Source organism: Dysidea avara, chromosome 5 (genome assembly GCF_963678975.1).
Source record: "Dysidea avara chromosome 5, odDysAvar1.4, whole genome shotgun sequence".
Taxonomy (NCBI): domain Eukaryota; kingdom Metazoa; phylum Porifera; class Demospongiae; order Dictyoceratida; family Dysideidae; genus Dysidea; species Dysidea avara.
In genome coordinates this window covers 36,102,326-36,122,104 of record NC_089276.1, presented here as the reverse complement: position 1 = coordinate 36,122,104, position 19,779 = coordinate 36,102,326, and the positions used below count along the sequence as shown (strand labels likewise).

At 38.2% G+C, this 19,779-nt stretch overlaps 1 protein-coding gene across 1 annotated transcript in view; it reads left to right on the top strand.

Annotated features, from left to right (window-relative positions):
* Positions 1-19,779, top strand: part of LOC136256727 (uncharacterized) — a 39,568-nt gene that overhangs the window by 15,404 nt on the left and 4,385 nt on the right. The window contains exons 3-5 of the mRNA XM_066049735.1: positions 4,260-5,871; positions 9,518-9,918; positions 12,690-12,980. Coding sequence (XP_065905807.1) covers positions 4,260-5,871; positions 9,518-9,918; positions 12,690-12,980 — 2,304 coding nt within the window. The remainder of the gene's footprint in view (positions 1-4,259; positions 5,872-9,517; positions 9,919-12,689; positions 12,981-19,779) is intronic.

Sequence of the window (19,779 nt, the reverse complement as noted above, 5' to 3'; positions counted from 1 at the left end):
ATGGCAACTGTTTTACTCGTAAGACTGTGTGGCACCTGTTTCCCTCACAAGAATTGCAGCCAAAACAATTGCCACACCCCTTAGTGATTTTTATAATCTCAAGCAAACTTGCATGTGTGAGCGAGTGCGACATTGTAATTGAGCATTACTGTACGTGAGTAAACCACATAAGTAGGTAGTCTGGCGTCGCCTGCCCCTTTGCAAAAAGTAAGGGTCTGGTGAAATACAAATACCAAATCATTTCAAAAGGAATTCAATTAGACAGTACATGTAATGCTTATTATGTCAGATGATTGCACTTCAATTCGAACAAAAGCATTGTGTTGCCAAGGCGATTTCTGTATGAACGTCATTGGCACGCATTAATTGGCTACTGCTGAATCTTGGCGGTAGAAATGATTTAGTATTTGTATTTCACCAGACCCTTACTTTTTGCGAAGGGGCGGGTGGCGCTAGATTACTAAGTAGGTTCAGTAAGATGGTTACTTTTGGGCCAAATTTTCTTGGCTTATAATAAGCAGGTACCTGCTTTAGCAAGGCACTGATTTAACCATATAAATGTCTCACAGGAGAATTTAAAAGTTGGCCTTCTTAGAGAGGCAGCCTTCTGTACAAGTGGCCACCAAGACAGGTCCACTGTGGATGAAAGCCAGGCATTAGATATTTGGTATTTCATGTGTTAAATGCATTCCAGGGCTTCTGGTTATCTGAAATCTCACCACAGTTTACTCAGGCAGTGTTGTGGTCACCACTAAACCACTGGAATGCTGTGTTATGTTCGTCTTATGCTTGGCTACTATATAGTAGAACTGAAACGGATACTCGGAAAAATATATATCCTATGGATAATGACTTCATCAGGAGCTTGTAAGGACCAAAAGTGAAAATTTTTTACACTTTGGCAACTGCCTACGTCTGAAGCAGTGCCTTTGGTACTCTAACAGATTGGCTGCCCCCTTGCTGCCAGCACTCACTGTCTCATACGCTGTCACACACTAAATCCATTTCTATAGCCAGTTAGAACAGCATGCTTCTTACCAATTGCTTAAGGCTGCAAATGCAGCCACCTCCTTAATAAGCTAGGTCAGAAAATTTTGTTCCTACCTAAATAATGACCAGTTTTCACTGTGCTATTAGTGATTAGTGATCATGAAGGATTATTTATTAAGATACTAAGATATACATATGCTACAACCTCCAAATATAGCAGTAAAATTTTCACCCTGGTCCAAAGTCGCTAATCGCCTTTTACAATTAAGTTTTACAACACAAATACATGTATAGTTAAACTCACCAATTGTCTCTCAGTGGCACTAAATCCCTTCAACATGAAAACACAACCTTCAGGCGATGAGACAACAGCCTTAAGACCTTAAGAGTCTCGCTGGCAAAGATTACAGCCTATTCTCGTGCGCTTATTTATTAGTAATATAAATTTTAAAGGTGTTTATTTACAACACTCAACAGGACATAATTACTTGCCCCTCTATTGTCTCTGTACATACTTGCCATTTCTCTAATATTCTCATTTCATTTCACAAGAGCTCGTACTGATATGGGTAGGGGCGTGGCTTCTCCGCTTAAATTAGTCAATGATCGAGATACTCTAATAGAGCAGTCAATCACTCTAATAGAACAGTCACGTTTCTACAAGTGCTGTATTTTTATACGGTAAAGTCTGTAAGTAGCTAGTAATTTAAGCAATGCTAGGCATAAGTTGTAACTATGCCTTAACTTTTATTGCTGTGTTACAGCTGTTTTGTGACTGCTCTATTAGAGTATCTTGATCGTTTTAATGCAGTACAAGATGAAAGGCAAAGTGTTACTAAGGATTTACTAGTTAAAATGGGTGTTAGTTGACTGCAGTTGCATGTCACTAAAATTATAGTTGTATTTTAATATTCTGTCACTGTAATCTGGGGTTTCTGTCAAAACCATAGAAACTCACTTACTGTTTTCAACAGTGTATGCTTATTCTAACAAAAAGTATTGAAATCCCATCCAAAAACAGCTTGTAGCTGTAAAAAAAAGTACGCATCCAAGTAAAGCAGAGTTAACTGCGACAAAAATTGGTGATATCATAATGCGGCCATGTGTGAGGTGTGCAAGTTGTAAAATTAATATTAGCTAATCTCGATAATACAATATTCTTGTTAAATTGTTAATGAGAACTATGTGATGCTGCTAGTTTTTAAGTGTGTGAGCATCTTCATAAATGCCCCACAAATTTGATTCTCAATAAAGCATTGTGTATAGATTCTCTGATAGCAATAAATTTAGCCACCTTTCCTGTATACGGCAATGCTATGAACAAAGGAAAGGCAGCCAAACTCAAACTATTTATTGCTATCAGAGAATCTATACACATTGCTTTATTGAGAATCAAATTTGTGGGACATTAATGAAGATTCTCACACACTTAAAAACTAGCAATATCACATAGTTCTCATTAACACTTTAACAATAATATTGTATTATCTGATTAGCTAATATTAAGTTTACAACTTGCACATGGCCGCATTATGATATCACTACTTTTTGTCGCAGTTAACCCTGCTTTACTTGGACGCATACTTTTTTTACAGCTACAAGCTGTTTTTGGATGGGATAACAACATACTACATAAATGCACAATATATAAAGATACTTGGCCTATTGAAATATATTTCCAAGCACCTTTTGAGTACGCACATCCTTCACCCAGCCACTGACAAACTGGTTATAGGCTTCCAGCCCTTTACGTGCCTTAAACTGCTTCATAGTCAAAAAGCTCATCCTCAAAACGAGGTACGAAGCCAAGTCACACATTTCCACAGGTGGTACTTCGCTAGTGGCAACCTCTAGTTTGCCAGAGGAAAACAGGTCCACCCCTCCAATAAGCGAAATTTTAGCCTGATATCGAACCTTTGCTTCACATGGCAAGCTGTCGGCATATTTAGACAATATAAACATAGAGGCGTACTTCGATGTAGCAAAAACAGCTGTACACCAATAGCTACCTCCGTAGCAACCTGTTCACCAATATGGCAACTTCCGGAAAATGACGTAATGAAAATGACGTGCTGAAACATCTCTATAGGGAAAATAAATTACATGTGCTTACTGATATGGTTGTAACTTACGAACGGATTGATGTACTGGGCTGATCTTTTCACCATCGTGTTCACCATGGATAGGGGAATCAGTTACTGGGTATGTTTATCCTTCTACCATCTTTCTTCATTGCATACAAAGGCAAAATTCATGAAGAAAAATCGATCGCGTACTTTTGCTTCGACGTGACGTAAACAAATGCTCATAATTTGCATATCCTTGGGTATACTGCAACGAAACAAAGATTTTCCAACTCCTCACGAGTAGGCGAATACGATGATATCCAGATTTGTATTGTTAGTCCCTTCCTTCACTAAGAAAGAGGCATTCAAAAAATTTACAGATTTTTTCAATTATACGCAAATATTTCACCCAATGTTTTCAATGGAAGTTTATAGGCTTGCGCTGTTGTGTCGGGTTTTCGCAGATCCGGTCACATATACTGGTGAACATTTAATCCCTAATTCAGTCATGGGTATAGACTGAAGTGGGTATTAAATGTTTACTATTATATGTGTAGACAACTTCCCTCTTGTTTCCCTTTCTATGATCCCTTTTCCTTAAACTTAATGGTAATAATAGATAGCTCTTTAAAGTGAAATCACATGTACTGTGTTCTTTGAAAAAGAACCATGTACATTCATTATTACAGAACCAAACATGGTGGGTTGAAATATGCATCAAATTATTGAAGGATAGCATGCACTGACTGCTAAATTGGTCTTCATATTTACTGCAATTGTTTTGGCACTTGATCATTTTGGTACCTTGTTGCATTCTGTTGGTCTTGTGTTTACCATGTCTATCTTGGCACCTTAAAATTGTCACATTGTGTATCTTGTATTATTTAAGTGCTAATGGAAAAACAAACAATATAATTATGCTTTTCAATTTACAGCTGTGTAATTTGTAGCACTTAAAATACATGCATGTATATCCACATGGCTTTGGGATTTAGAGTATATAGGGAAGCAGATATATAAGTTGAATTTTAGTTGTATTGGTGCAATTTTGGCCAGAAAAGCCCAAATGCTCATGATTCCACTTTAACTAAAACGTTTTTCTATTTACAGCTATAACTAAAACTAAAAGTCAAATGCATTACTAAAACAACATTAGTGTATTGTATAACTATTTGTTCACTAGACCACTTTCTCTCTTATTAGGCTATCACTCTGGAACAAGAGATGAACCACAGCCTAGGGAAGTATTTAACCAAAGGACGATAAATGCTTACAGTGAGGTTCTTAAAAAAGGCTCCCGTTCTTCTAATCAGTTTAAACTGGTAACACTCGGTGCTGAGGGAGCAGGCAAGACCAGCACCATCAACACTCTCATGGGTGAGAAGTTCCAACCTAATCAGGAAACCACTGTGGGCGCTTCTTTCAAAGTTGCTCGTTCAATAGCAACTTCTCAATGGCAGAAAATAACAGCTACCGCACGAGTTGCTGAATTACCAAGACAGCGACGAGGAGAGTTGAAAGCACAAATTGCACTAATATCACTAGACCCAACCCCTCAGAGTGCATCAGTAAAGCCAGAGGTCCATCAGAAAGCAGTCAAGGAGTTAAAAGAAATAATGGCCACTCAGGACATCAAGAAAGATGAAACCAGAATCATAGTATTTGATATTGGTGGGCAAGAAGTGTACTATGAAATACACTTCCTATTCCTGGCAGTAGAAGATGTGGCATTGCTAGTCTTTAAAGCATCCATTGGCTTGCACACACCAGTTGACCCTCGAGCGCACTCACAAAATAATCAAGAGAAGATTAAATCCAGAAAAATGAAGACCAATCTGCAAACTATTGAAGTGCTGCTGCAGTCTGTTTACAGTCGTGGTAAGAAAGCACCAGAAGGCTCAATTTCACCTCGTGTTCCTGTAGTTCTGATGGTTGGTGCTCATGCCGAGGATGTCTCCATAAAGGAACAAGAGAAAATGATACAGGAAATTCGGGATCACTTTTTTAGTACACCTCTTTTGGAGCATTTGCCTATGTCTGCAGAAGATTGCTTTTATTTCATAGCCAATAGTAAACCAGATCAAAAGGTTGTCAATCATCTCAGATCCACTATTTTGAAGGCAGTCCAGTGGGTTATCTGCATTGATAGGCCAATTTCTTACTTGAGTTTTGAGGAGAAGATATTAGAGCTCAAAGAAGTCAGAATAGAGAAAACAAGGGCTGTTGCTATTGCCAAAGATGCAGGAATAGAAGGAGAGCACCATATCCATGCCCTCCTTGATTACTACACCAAAAAAGGTATCTTGCTATATTTTCCGGAACTGGAATCATTGAGGAATGAAGTTTTCCTGTTGCCTGAAGAGGTGTCTGATCTTGTTTGTACAGTCATCACAACGCTAGATTGTTATCCTCATACTGGTGACCTCCAGCAGTCTTATATCCGTTACCAAAAATACGCACTTCTTGAGGGGCCTTTGTTTAATTACATGCTATCACACTACAAACGGCTAAAAGACAAAACCACCATTTTGGGCTTACTGGAGAAGTTCAGCCTGGCAGCCAAAGTTCCTTCAAGTACAAAATTTCCTGGGGAGACTTGCTTAAATTTGTCAGAATCTGTAGACGTTTACATGATACCATCACTTCTTGTCTATGACCAAACCAATGAACTCCGTGCAAAGCAAAGTGATGATGTTGCCATTGTTTATTATTTTGGAGGTAAATTTTTGCCTGAGACCATCTTCAACAAGTTGGTGGTGAGGATAATGCACTGGTGCTGTAACAACAAAATCAAGAAACATCATGAAATCAAATGGTAAGCAAAACTGCAGATAAATGTTAAAAGTCAATACTTCGGTTTGCTTACATTATCTGTGTACATAATTATACGCACTGGCAAGCTTTCAATTATACAAACTTTACTCTAACACAATTACTCATGCCAACTCATTCAAAATACATTTCTGAACACATTGCAAGCACTTTTATTGCTCTGGTAAGGTGTTAAATTCTTGACTTTGACAAAAAAAGTGCTTATTTGCAAACAGCAATGCAGCAAAATCAAGTAAACACCAAATGTGCATTTTGGCAATCAAAATGCAGTGTCAGTCTAATAAGTTTATGCAAGCTGCAAACAAATGTATGTACATCAAAGTGCCGACACTACAAATACAAGTCATTTGTGTCAAAGTAATTGTAGTTATCTTCAGTTTTGCCCCAGACTCCTGTCAATAAGTGTTAAAAAACCATTGAATTTCTACAAATACTGTTATTCATTATTAAGGATGTGCCGATTTTGCCAGCAAAATTTTTGGAAAACTATGTTGGTTAAAGCAAAATGCTGGAAAAAATAGGTGGAAGTTCAAAAAATTTGGGCATCAAGGAATGGCAACTTAGCACATTTTGTATAAAAAGATCAAGATACTCTAATAGAACAGTCATGCATAGTATTATTGCAACGTATGCTCATAGGAATGTCGAATATACTCTAATAGAGCTAGCAGTCACTATGTACAAAATACTCTAATAGAGCAGTCACACATACTTGTAAGCTTGAGATACTGCAATTAATTTTTTATTGATGCTCAGCAAAATAGAGAAATTTTGAGCAAACTAGAATTGTTGGAAAGAAAAATAGGTGGGAAAAAAGCAAAATAGGCTCATCCCTACTCTGTTTGCATTAACCTGTAACTTCCTGTGGCCTAAATTATTCTGAACACACAATGTCATCTTGTTTTGTAATTCATACAAAGTTGTGCATATATGGTGCTACTGATGCATGCAAATCATCATCATGATATATGACTACTCTGTTTGGTATACAGGCTAGTTTGTTTGACTATTTGTGACTGGATCTGCGAGAACCCCATATGCTAGCACATTTTTCGAATTTCATTTTGTTATATTTTCTTTATGTAGATAGCCAAAGGAATGGTCAACCAAAGAAGCCTTGAACTTTCGAAGATACAGTGCTATAAGTACAAAGTGGCAACAACAGGAAAACCGATTTGTATAGTGACAATATGGAAAATAAACTACAGGCACTTAATTAAATAGTCATAACTTACAAATGCAGTCTTCTACTGAGATTAAACTTACACCACCAGATTCTCCATGAACAAGTGAATCCATTGCTGGGTAAGTTTTTCCTTTCAGGCCCTTCCTACGACCAGTACAAAGGTGAAAATGTGAGAAAATGTGAGAAAATGATAGTAAACTGCTTGGCAGACTAACACTCATATGTTCCATCTCCTTTGGAGCAGTGACACAAAACAAAGATTTCCAAGCTCCTCTTGCGTTGGGAATCACAATGGTACCAAGGTATTTACTGTTACCCCCTTCCTTCACTGTGAAACAAGCACGGAAAAAGTTTATAGAGTTTTTTTTTAATTTTGTAAATATTTCACCTTGCATTCATTCTACTGTAAAATTAGGCTTGTGCTAACATGGGATTCGGTCACATTTGTTATTATTGTCGTAGCACTGTAATAGAGCTCAGCACACATTTTCTCTGAGAACTTACAATGTACATAGAATGTTCTATAACAATATCTAGAAATTCCATTGATAGTTCAATGAAGCTATAAAACTGTATACCATTCTGGTGTACACTGCGATAAACTAGTTAGATGAGCAACTGTAAAGTTGGGTCATATAGGTGTGGAGGTGCATACCTGGATAAATTTAGCTCAATTTGGTGGGGAAGATGTCCCACTTGAGGGAGGTTCCACAGAGAAAAGTTGCTCTCTTTACAGTTACTGAGCTATATATATATATGAATGCACGAAAATCGCATTTTCTTGTTTATACTACAGACTTGTCGTTGCACACCTCTTTATATTTTCACTTTTTTTACAACACTTATTAAAATTATAATTCACACAAGCTTTGTTGGACTATTTCAAGAGTATAAAGAGCATATTGCAGTGCATTTTCCCCCCAAATTGTGTACAGATTGCTAGAAGTACTGCCAAGTTACAAGTAATTTTCAAAATTACAAGACTTAGTGTGATTCTTTTCAGTGACTGTTCTATTAGAATCTCTTGATCATGTTTGTTCCACATGTTTGGTTTTTCTCGCAAAAGTTTGCACTATGATGCTGCATAACTTATTTCTGTAAGTAGTTTACCTTGAGCGCATTGGCTTTCATGGGTCACCTTGTGTGTCCTGATAATATACATAAATCTAAAGCCCATTATAGATTCATAAGCTATTGAATGCAAAACCAATACATTTCAAGGGCACCTGATTTCCCCATGCATGCATATATGATCATGAAGTAACAACAACTGGTTTGCTATATATATATATATGTAACACTTTCACACCTCAGATCAAAGGAGCCGCTTGGGCTACATTTCGTATGTAACCCAGCTAGCCGGGCTACATACGAAATGTAGACCTGGCTACAACTGGACAGTGATTATATAAATGTTGATACTGAAATCGATTGTGGGGATCGATTAATACTCATGTGATTAGGATGCATGACTTGGAATGCGCAAGGTAAACCACTCAGGCAGAGAGCATTTCGCTATACTCGCTATCCTACGTGTTGAAAAAATGTTGGGCTAAGGTGAGTACTAGCGCTATAGCTTATTCACCGATCGTTTCCACACGTTTTCGATTACGGACATGCCCCCATCATGAAGCTACCACTATGCACGGAGCGACCACTCTACAATCAAGCATACCTGTCTAGGCCTTTAGTGAACTACGTACTTTCTCCATAAATGATTCAAAAGCACTGATTAAAACATTAAACTCGCGTAATGGAAATTCTCCGTGATATCTCTAGGATATGTCCGTTTATCATAACCGAACGTAACCAGAACGTACTAGCTGCTGACCCATAATCAAAAATTTTAGGTATGCATATATAATACATCCAGTGGCTGCACTCGTGTTGGCATCGCCCTGTACAGGCTATCAGCCTATTAAGTGTTACATATTAGCTGAAACACGGGGCATTTGGGCTTTGCCTGATATGTATGCCTTCTGCCCTCGGGCCTGTGGCCCGAGGGCAGTCGGGCATACAAAGCCCTCATGCCCGTGTTACAACTATTACATGTAATCTTTAAAATACAAAATTGATGCTTACATTATATCTTCAAAGTTACTGCAGTTAATTTCATTTTTGGGGAAGTGTACTCTCCAAATTCTTTACATTACAAGCCATGCTATGACTAAGTATTGGAATGTTCCTGGAATGTACGTAAATTATTCAAAACAAAATGTATTCAGTCTGCTAATTTCAGTCATACATTTAGTTTGGTCATTGCTTATATATATAAAGACTAAAACGAGTGATGTGCATGTTCTCATAGCTGTTAGTAAGGATAATATCCTCTTTGGTTCATGGTATTTACTTGATGTAATCCCTACTAGCATTATATTTTACTATTGTCTTTGGTAAAATCTACAAGTATGTGTTCTTAATGTGATTTCTTTAATTTATATAGTATCAAACGAGGGTTCGGATTTTTTTACTTTGAAAAGGGATATTGGCAGTCATTTAAGCTGCAGCTCTGCCAATCCAAATACTCCATAAAGTGCTTCATTACTGTACATCACCATGATTCAGAGGAGCCTCCTTCTGACCTCCTGCAGCAACGCCAAGATCTGTTGTCTTTCTTGACATCCTCCATCAAAGAGCTAAGTAAGCCTCACATGTCAGAATCGAAACTACCTGTGACCTACTTGGAGTGCCCATATCATGAAGATGATATTCCGCACATTGAGTTGGATATTGAAAACAGACAAGATTTGTTCTGTAATTTTGGCAGCAATGTTAAGAGGGTTGACAAAATGTATTACGAGCCATTATATGAATCAGCACTAACCTTAGCACCACATCAAACCAGTGAGTATATATACAAGCATGTGTTGTAATACATACACCCACGAGGTTTATGTCTAATAGCAAAAATGAGAAGTAGGTCCAAGGGTGGTGTTTACGAATCAGATACAAACTGAATGAGTATATGTTATAACTAATTAGTGGTATGGGTGTGTGCAGATCAAAGGCGCCTAATTGGTACATGGAAGAAGCAAGAAGGCCAGGCTAATATATTGGCTATCACTGAGTGATGTGTCCAAGGAACAATTTTATTCTCTTCATTTGTATAGTAGCTATAGTTACACTCTAATACACTCTAATACTACATAGTGAAATTGCAGCTATGCATTTCATGGCCAATTAACAATTGATGCTAGGCAAAGTAAATCACTTTTGAGCAAAATGTTGAGCATATGAAATAAAAAAATTGCTGGAAAGAAAGTAGGTCGGAAATCAAATTAGGCTGAACCTTGATCTCTAAGCAGGCTAGACACCCTGTAATTATGTATTTCTTGCAGTCTTTGCTTATTGTCTAGTCATGGCAACTGATACAGTCATCACTGCACACATTCATTGGATCTACTAACAAAGCTTTGTGGGTTGGGTTTTGTTAAATTCAGTTACACATGTACACAACTATAGTCCGTATAAGCAAGTAACGCTTGAACACAGGGATATAATCAATACCAACCCATGGAACAGCAAGGGGCAGCCAAACAAGGAGATTTGTGTAGTTAGATCATGTGATCTCACATGGTTAGATCATTTGATTTCATGTGGCGCCACTGTGACTATTAATGTGACTGTACTTGAGATAACCAGCTTCCACACATAAAATTTCACCATAAATGGGTTGCTGGCCTATAAGACTATCATATACCACACTATCTTTCCTCAGAACTGGTGAGTCTGGTTTCTTTAGCAGCTTTTCTCGGGTCCTGTGAAATCCATAAGTGGAGATTTTGACACCATTTAACAATGGCAGATCTAGATGGGTTTCTGTGGTTTCGACAGAAACCCTCTTTTAAATTTAGCTCAGTGGCAGTCTAACTAGCTTTATTATTGTTGTATCAACAATTTGTCACAGCAGACAACTAGCATGTTTGCAACTACATTTATCTAACACCATTTATAGCTATTTAACCCTTACTTTTCACTTCCCACTGCATTAAAAACGATTGAAGCAGTTAAGCAACTACTCTAATAGAGCAATCAAAGCTACAGCTTAGTCACAACTTTTGTCCTACAGTTAGCTATAGTATTTACAGTTTATAGCATTGGATTTACTGTAATTGTTAACTAACCTACAATCTGATTTCAGAGCTTCTAAAATCTCAAAAGTTTAATCTCTGGAGAAATGTCCCGAGATGGATTATTTTTCAGCTATACCAAGTTACCAATGTTCAGAAATCCCCTTTTAAAATTCCTAGATCTGCCACTGTTTAATGGTCATGGCTTTGCTGGAATGGTGTGTAGTGAGCTGGGAAAGCCTCAGAGGGCTGGCCAGTCTTTTTCTTCACGTGGGAGTGATTTGAGTGCAAGGAGAGTCCATGAAGGGCCAAAATTGGACCTGTGGATGTCACTTGTCCTCTTACTCAATTTTATGCTGTACAAGAGCCCACCTACCTCCCCCACCCACCATCCCTATCACCACCACTTGTAATAATACTCTTTGGTTACTGTATAAACCCACAGTCAATTTTTTCATATGCTTGTGTCGCTACACGTATGTTTGAACTCTTAGCACAGCAACACCTTGCCATTATTATTACACTTTTTCCCAATATAAATATACTTGTGAAGTATGCCAGCATGCAGTTTTCTACACATGTAGGTAATTAACCCATGTCATGGGTATATGCACTTTCCCTCAGGCCTGCAGTTCTTAGGCAAGTACATATACACCAGTTGTGCCCTTGACAATGTTCAACAGATCAAATAGGTAATTATATTGTAACTTCTTTCTCTGTGGATGATTTTCTCCAAAATAACATTATATGCCTGAAATTATGCCTATTATCTAGTAATATGCCAGCATTATGCTTGATGCTTTTGTTTACCTATTATACATGCAAAAAAAAGTTATGCTGTAATTATAGACTCAAGTCTAGCACTGCACTATTTACGGTTTCCCACATGATATTGTGTAGGTGATAATCCCACATACTGTAGCACATACAGTATTACTTATTTATTTATCTATTTAGCTATTTGCTGGGAAGACAGCGCAGCTGGTATTCCCAGAAAAAAAGAACAATATAGCTTGAAATGTAGTTAGTGAGGTGGATGTGACTACATCTGGTAGTAAGGCAACATATATACTTAATTATTAGTTTCTCATCCACCGATGCTCAATGTAGCGATGCAGATGAGTGGGTTTGAATTTTGTTTTTGTAGCTGAATCACACAGCTCACATGACCAAGAATTCCTGCTTTCAGCCATTAGTAGTACAAAAACTCTTTGATACGACAAGTAAAATGGTGCAGAGATGATAAACTAATTATTAAGCTAATGTGGCTTTACAGTTTTCTGTTCCTTAACTGTTCTAGGGTAAAACTGTTCATGTATGAAGTGTTCTGATAAATGGATATACATATATATATAGGAGTATTGGTGATGGAATCTTGTTTGGTCAGAGTGTGTTTGAAAGTTAACCTACAAGCACTCGTGCTTTGCCTGATGTATATAGCATTTGCCCTTGGGCTTGTATCAGACAAAGCACTCATGCCTGTGATACAACTATTTTATATATACTGTTTCACCCATAACTTATATGTGGTATGTCCTTTCTTAGGCATATCTGATTGTAAGTCGGTGATTGAAAAACTGACAGAGCACTATGACAAACTTACTAGACTCCCTATCAACTCCATGTTGGATTCTCTTATTACTAGTGAAGTCATAACATTTGATGAAAAGAAAAACATTGAGACAAAATCACTGGAGAGTGATCGGATGAGGCATCTCCTTGACAATGTGATCATTCTTGGGTTGCAGGTGGAACTGCCAGAGTTATATCATAAATTTGTTAAAGTGCTGCAGGAGAGTGAAAGTATGATAAATCGTGCAATGGCCAAAATGATAGGTATAGTCTACACACACACACACGCACACGCACACACACACACACACACACACACACTATATATACATATATACACTACGATAGTAGTGTATAGTAGGGACCACAAAGGAGTAGGCGTGCCCCACGAAATAGCATCACCCAAAAAATAGCCTCAATTTTCCCAGACGCCGATGAGGTAAAACTAAGCTCAAACAAGCTTTCAGATCGACCCGAAACGCTTTCAACAAGTTGCTACGGAATTTTAAATTTTTTTATTCAACAGAATTTTCTACTGACTACCTGACTGATTGACTGCCTGATGCCTTCAGACAAGCATAACTCAATAACGGCTAAGGCTACTGGCTTGATTTTTTTTCACTGTTCGACGTCGCTTCAACCCAAGAGGTGCCTTTTGGCATACCGCAGTACGTACAATGCATTCTTCATGGACTTGCCAGTGTCCTTTGTGTCCCATTCATCTTTGCTGACAGTGAAAAGTGTCGATTTGGTGGTAGCACGTGATGGCTTCCCTTCATAACAAAAATCGTCCGTATTTTTTATAGTGGCTACTTCGATTGCAGAGGTGTTTTTAAAACAGTTTTTGATTCGTACTGCTGTATAACGGGTTGAACATAGCCAACAACGAAGCATAATGGACGATAATTTATATAACTGGGGCGCATGGCACCAACCCTTTCGGTATGCGTGGGTTGCAGAGATGCTTTTCGAACAGCTCTTGATTTGTACTGCTGTGTAACGGGTTGAACATAGCTGACAACGAAGCATAGTGGATACTTCACTTTTCAAACAATATAGCTGGGGTGCGCGGTGCCATTTCAAATGTAGTATGCGTCACCAATCATAATAATATTATTTACAAAAACAGTTAACGAACAAGTATTTCAAAAAATTTGGAATTTATAACTAGAGTAGGGACCATTGTACATCAATAAAAAGTACTGAACAAGCTGGCACGATATTAAATCACAGTAAAACAATAAGAAGTGTTATATCCCTGCTGTGCATTTCCATTATGGTATCTTGGAGCACAGTATGGATATAACACTTCTTATTGTTTTAATATCATACCCTACTCCAGCTTGTTTCAGTACTTTTATGATGTGCTATGGTCCCTACTCTAGTTATAAATTTCAATTTTTTTGAAATACTTGTGTATATATAATCACTATAATCTAAATTTGTGCTTTGAAGTGTACTAATGTCGTAGTAGGTTTGAAGTTATAGTGCAACTGCTAAACGGTTGAAAGAGTGAAGACAATGTGTATAGCAATTAGACTATGTCACGCCTAGTATGCTTCGAAGTTTAGTCATTAATGAGGTATTAAAATTGAAAATATACCTGTGGGTAGGTACCTAAACTAGCTAGATACCCATGACAAATCATGTGTGTCACGTACTTTGCTGGATCCCAGTCACAACAGCCATCAGAAATGACAGCTAGAGTGTAAAGTGTTGTTAGAAAGCATTGCTGGAACATAAAGATGATCATATTCATCTAAGAAGCCTACCAGTGAACTCTAATTCATTCAGGAAGCCGCCATTACTGGCAGTGACCACAGCCCCAAGCCATAGACTAAATCAGTTAATGCACAAATCCAGGTATCTGTACTATTTGGAGCTGGGCAATATTACGATATTATCGTATATCGTGATATTTGCTTCTAATATCATTTTCAAGTTGTGATATTGTAATATCGTAGTATATAGCTTGATTCAATAATGAAAGATTTTGTACTTTTGCAGTTTATTTTTGAATATTTACAACATGTTGGTGCATGCTGTAGGATGATCTAGTAAAGATTTAAAGTCACGTCGTGCGGCCCAAGAAGCCGGCGCGCAACACCCGTGAGTATATTGACAGGAAGAACGAAAACGCAATTTGCACACCTTCGTAGCTCAGTGCTGCCTTGATGAAACAAGACGATTTTTGCTGTGGACACTCCCTCCAACTTCAGTACTCCACATTCCCAATTTGAGCGAAATTGCTTCAAGCGTTCCCGAGATATGCGACTTCAAAAATTGGCTTAGTTTCTAAGTTTTTTTTTCTTCTTATTTTTCTTCCTCTTTTCGCACACTTACAAAAACCGCTATAAAACGCGAACGGAATATCCGATTGCCTTGAAATTTGGCACACAGAAGGGGGTATAAAGGTGCATCTCTGTACCAACTTTGGCTGGAATACGATACACAGGGAAAGAGTTATTAGCGATTATTCACAAAAAATAACACCAATATGTTGTCACGCCTACAGGGTAAACTGCGTATGGGAAGAAGCTGAAAATCGGTGGGTGAATAGGTTAACTATTGAACCTCAAACCTTTTGTGGTTTGAAAGAAATTGAGCTAAAAACCAGGAAGATAGAACGAAAAAACCAACAGTGTGTAACAATTATGCAATCATGATTAATTAATAGAAAAAAAAACGACTACTTTCCATGCCAACCAGAAAAACCGCTTGGGGTAATGCTTTGAAATTCGCTGTACAGATGAAGTAATCATCTTAGAAAGGATCTTCAATGGTGTAGAAGAATCAGACTTGAAGCCACGGAGTTATAACACGAAATCAAACTCGGCGTAGCGAGATCGAGATACTCTAATAGACTAGTCACCGTAATAGAGCAGTCACCCTGAAAAGAATTCAAGAGATCAGCTAGAAACAAGTAACCTGTATAGAGATAAGCTACAAACAATTCACCCTGTAGAGAGATCATCTAGAAGAAGCTACCTTGTAGGGAGTTCAACTACGTAGTTCAGCTAGAAGAACTCACCTTGTAGAGAGTTCAGCTACAAAGAAACCACCATGTAGAGAGTTCAGCTACAAACAAATCGCCCTGTAGAGGAATCAGCTAGAAGAAATTACCTTGTAGAGAGTTCAGCTACAAATAAACCATCATTTAGAGAGTTCAGCTGCAAACAAATCACCTGTAGAGAGTTCAGCTACAAACAAATTACCCTGTAGAAAGGTCAGCTAGAAGAAGTCACCTTGTAGAGAGTTCAGCTACTAACTAGTGACCCTGTAGAGACATCAGCTAGAAGAAGTTACCTTTTAGAGAGTTCAGTTACAAACAAATCATCCTGTAGAGAGATCAGCTAGAAGAAGTTACCTTGTAGATAGTTCAGTTACAAACAATTCACCCTGTAGAGAGATCAGCTAGAAGGACTCACCTTGTGGAGTGTTCAGTTACAAAGAAACCATCATGTAGAGTTCTGTAATAAATATATGCATTTTATATCATGAACCACGATAGTGGGTTCATAATAGGGATCGCAGTGGAATTTTTGAAAATCCTAATACAGCAGTCACCTAAAACCAGCCTTAGAAAGCAGACTCGGGCATAAAACAACACTCAGAAGGCTTATTATCAAACACTGAACTCAGACAAATGGTGATATAGCAGTAAAAATGGTCTAGACGAAATTTGGTAACATTCAAAAATTGCGAATTTTACGCGAATTGTTCATATTATTATTCATAATATTATTGTTATTCTTATTACTAGGACCGCGTCACATACAACCAAGTTGATACACCAACGTTGCAACCTACCCATTGGGCAAGTATAAACAGTGCCATAGGAAACACTTAGAGCAGTGTGCGTGTACCTGTGGAAATGATACATATGTATACGTACACAGGCAAGGGAGTTTAACTGGCATCAGAAAACCACAATACTAAAACACAACCTTGTGTACACAAAAAACCAAATTAAGTTAGCTATATTGAAAGTAACTATATTTTGTAGGTGTGACGTGTCTCTGAAGATGACTCAGCAGTGAAGTGAGGCTATGCAGAATAAGGGATATGGTGAAGGCACAATTAGCAATTGATCCCAATCAAGCCAATATGGCACAACAGACTCTGTTGTAACTAGAGGCCACTGGTGATGTACCTGTATATCAGCGGTGTGGCATTGGCACAGTGATCACAGTGTATAATATTATGCATACAGCCATGCACAACATACAGGAGATAGTTACACATTGTTGTATATGCAGCACTGCATTGGCTTCTTGTTTAGCTATTACAGACTCACAGTAGACTAGTAGTTAAGCCGAGTGGAAAATAATTCCAGCCGCCAGCAAGCCAGATGAAGGTGCTGGTATAATGAAAATAATTTCAGCCGTTAGCAAGCCAGATGAAGGATGAAGATGTAGACCTATAATACAACTACCGGTACAAGTATTACATTACTCATTACCTTGCTGTTCCAGCTGGTTGTTTATGAGTGCATCAGCTGGTATCCTAACTGGTCATCAGCTGGTCCTTCACTGCATGACGCCTGGAGTGCATATCCTGCACACAAAATACACAGTTACAAATATTTAAACATACTTGTGATGTTGTTGCTTACCAGTAAAGTGGCGCCTGGCCTCTCCGCGGACGTTTACTAATCTTCTCGTTCGAACAATCTGTAATTAAACAAGAGTGTGGTGCCAGGCGTTATATAGAATTACATGTACGGTAAGGTCATCAGCACGAACAGGCGTACTTATTATACAGTTGTGCCTTCATTCACAGGCGAATCTATCCCCACTTAGTTCATGTCTCTAGGCCTCGTAGTTTTCTCAAACATTATTTATTATTTATTTATTTATTCATTCATTATTAATGACGTAATTTTAACCGCATTTCGTATTATTCTTACTACTTGGTTGTATAACTAGGACCGCGTCACATACAACCAAGTACATACACCAACGTGACAGCCCCCTGGTGAGGCTATTAGGTGGTGAAGGCACGATTCCCAAATCAACTCAATATGTCACAGTAGTGACGGATACAACACAATAGTGGCATCGTAACTAAAGGCCACCAGTAACTAAGTGCCAGCCAGTACATCATTGGTGTGGTAATGGCACAGTGATGTGTACAAAGTATATGCATACACAACCTACAGGAGATGCACAATACTGTAGGAGTATACAAGCCAGGTGAACCAGATAAAGGAAGACAGCCAAGCCACTCAGAGCCTAGTAAGCTAGGTGAAGGCAAAATGTACAATAATACAAGAAAACATTTAAAACATACCACGCTCTTTACAATACATTAGTACAAACAGACAACCAAACCAACCAGAGCCTAGCAAGCCAGAAAAAATATAGTAAAATAGAAGGCATACGTACATTACAATACAAACAAACATACCTGTCCTTGTGCAGCTGGCATGTCAAACCTATTCAGGTGTCCTGAAGCCATAGATACACAGAGCGCATCCACTGGCAGCTGGCATGGCGACTTGAGACTTAGCGTGCCAGCTGGCAACACTTTCAAACACAATTGAACAGTAGTTAGCTCGTCTAAATAGCCATTTGAATCTGCTCGATTAGTAGTGGGTATATCACGTGCTGTTTTGATTGGCATTAAATAGAATTGTCGTACGTTTCTATCACCTCCACGGAAACATTCACCCATTATACGATTATCTCTTCATACAACATGGATTCTATTCCCGGTGAGTGCGAAGCCTTAGGCCTTGTAGTTTTCTCAAACATTATTTATTCATTTATTTCATTCATTATTAATGACGTAATTTTAACCGCGTTTCGTATTATTCTTAGTACTTGGTTGTATAATTATTTTGTTTCACTCGTGTACAGCTCAAGGCTTCCATTTTTCGCTATAAAAACTACGCAGCCTTACTCACTGAGTCCTTCTGCGTGTCCGTGACCCATTAATTAACCCGGACTCCACAGATCGCTAACCGGCCTCCACCTCAATAAATTTCTAAGTTCTTCTTCGCCATTGCCTGCTGTTCCGTACACGGAAGAAGCCATAGAAGAACAAATTTATGGGATCTTGTGTGCTCAGGGATGCGTATTATAGTATTTATAACGTTAATAGATGGCAGATTGAAGTTGTGCAGCACTCTTTTACCTTACAAGATTGCCATAATAGGGTCTCTAGTAAGCTTCCCGTGTTCGCTACGAGAAGCCGTTCAAGCGCACGTGCAAGGCATTGGTTCCTAGCCATCACAGTGAATGCTTTGTTTGTCCATTATAGGGGGAAGAACAGTAGCGCTGATATTATGGCTGCTTTTCACACACAGAAAAGGTTGGGTGGGGTGTTTATTACAAACCTACCATTTAAAAATATTTTGTAGTCTAACCACATATCATCAACCCTCCCATATGGTATCCATGTCATAAACAACTTAAGGGTGTGAAGCTTGATAGTCTGATATGGGAGGATTGTGTGCTACTGTGCTATGGACAATATCCGCAATGACGAAATTTGATGTCATAATTGACAAAATGGCCGTGTTAGTGTGGGGGCTTCAGAGATTTTAGCACGCAGTATTCGAAATGAATGTTGTCTGTAGTTTTCTACACTTGGAACCACGAGATAATGAACGTAAGAAGTAGTACACGTACCGTGATGATGCAAAACGCGTTCCAACAAGGAAAGCAGACTGAAAATTTTAAATTCGGACACAACTAGGCTTATTTGTATTGCATTATAATACTATATGCCTCACCTTCACCCTTTTCAAATTTATAAACACTATAATAGGGAAATACTATCTTGCCCAATACCTCCCTGTACAAAGTCCCCACACTAGCACTGCCATTTTGTTTTGTGACGTCAGAAAACGTCATTGCGGATATCGTCCATTGTCACTGTAACTAGCTACTGTGTACTTACTCTAGCCAAGAGTACATAATATATACATATACAAGTATAAGAAAAAATTGGGAATTTTAAATTAGATTAGGGACAATGTATAATGCTGCAATAAAAAGTACTGAAACAAGCTGGATCGGAGTAGTACGTAATGTCCAAATACTGTAAAACAATAAGA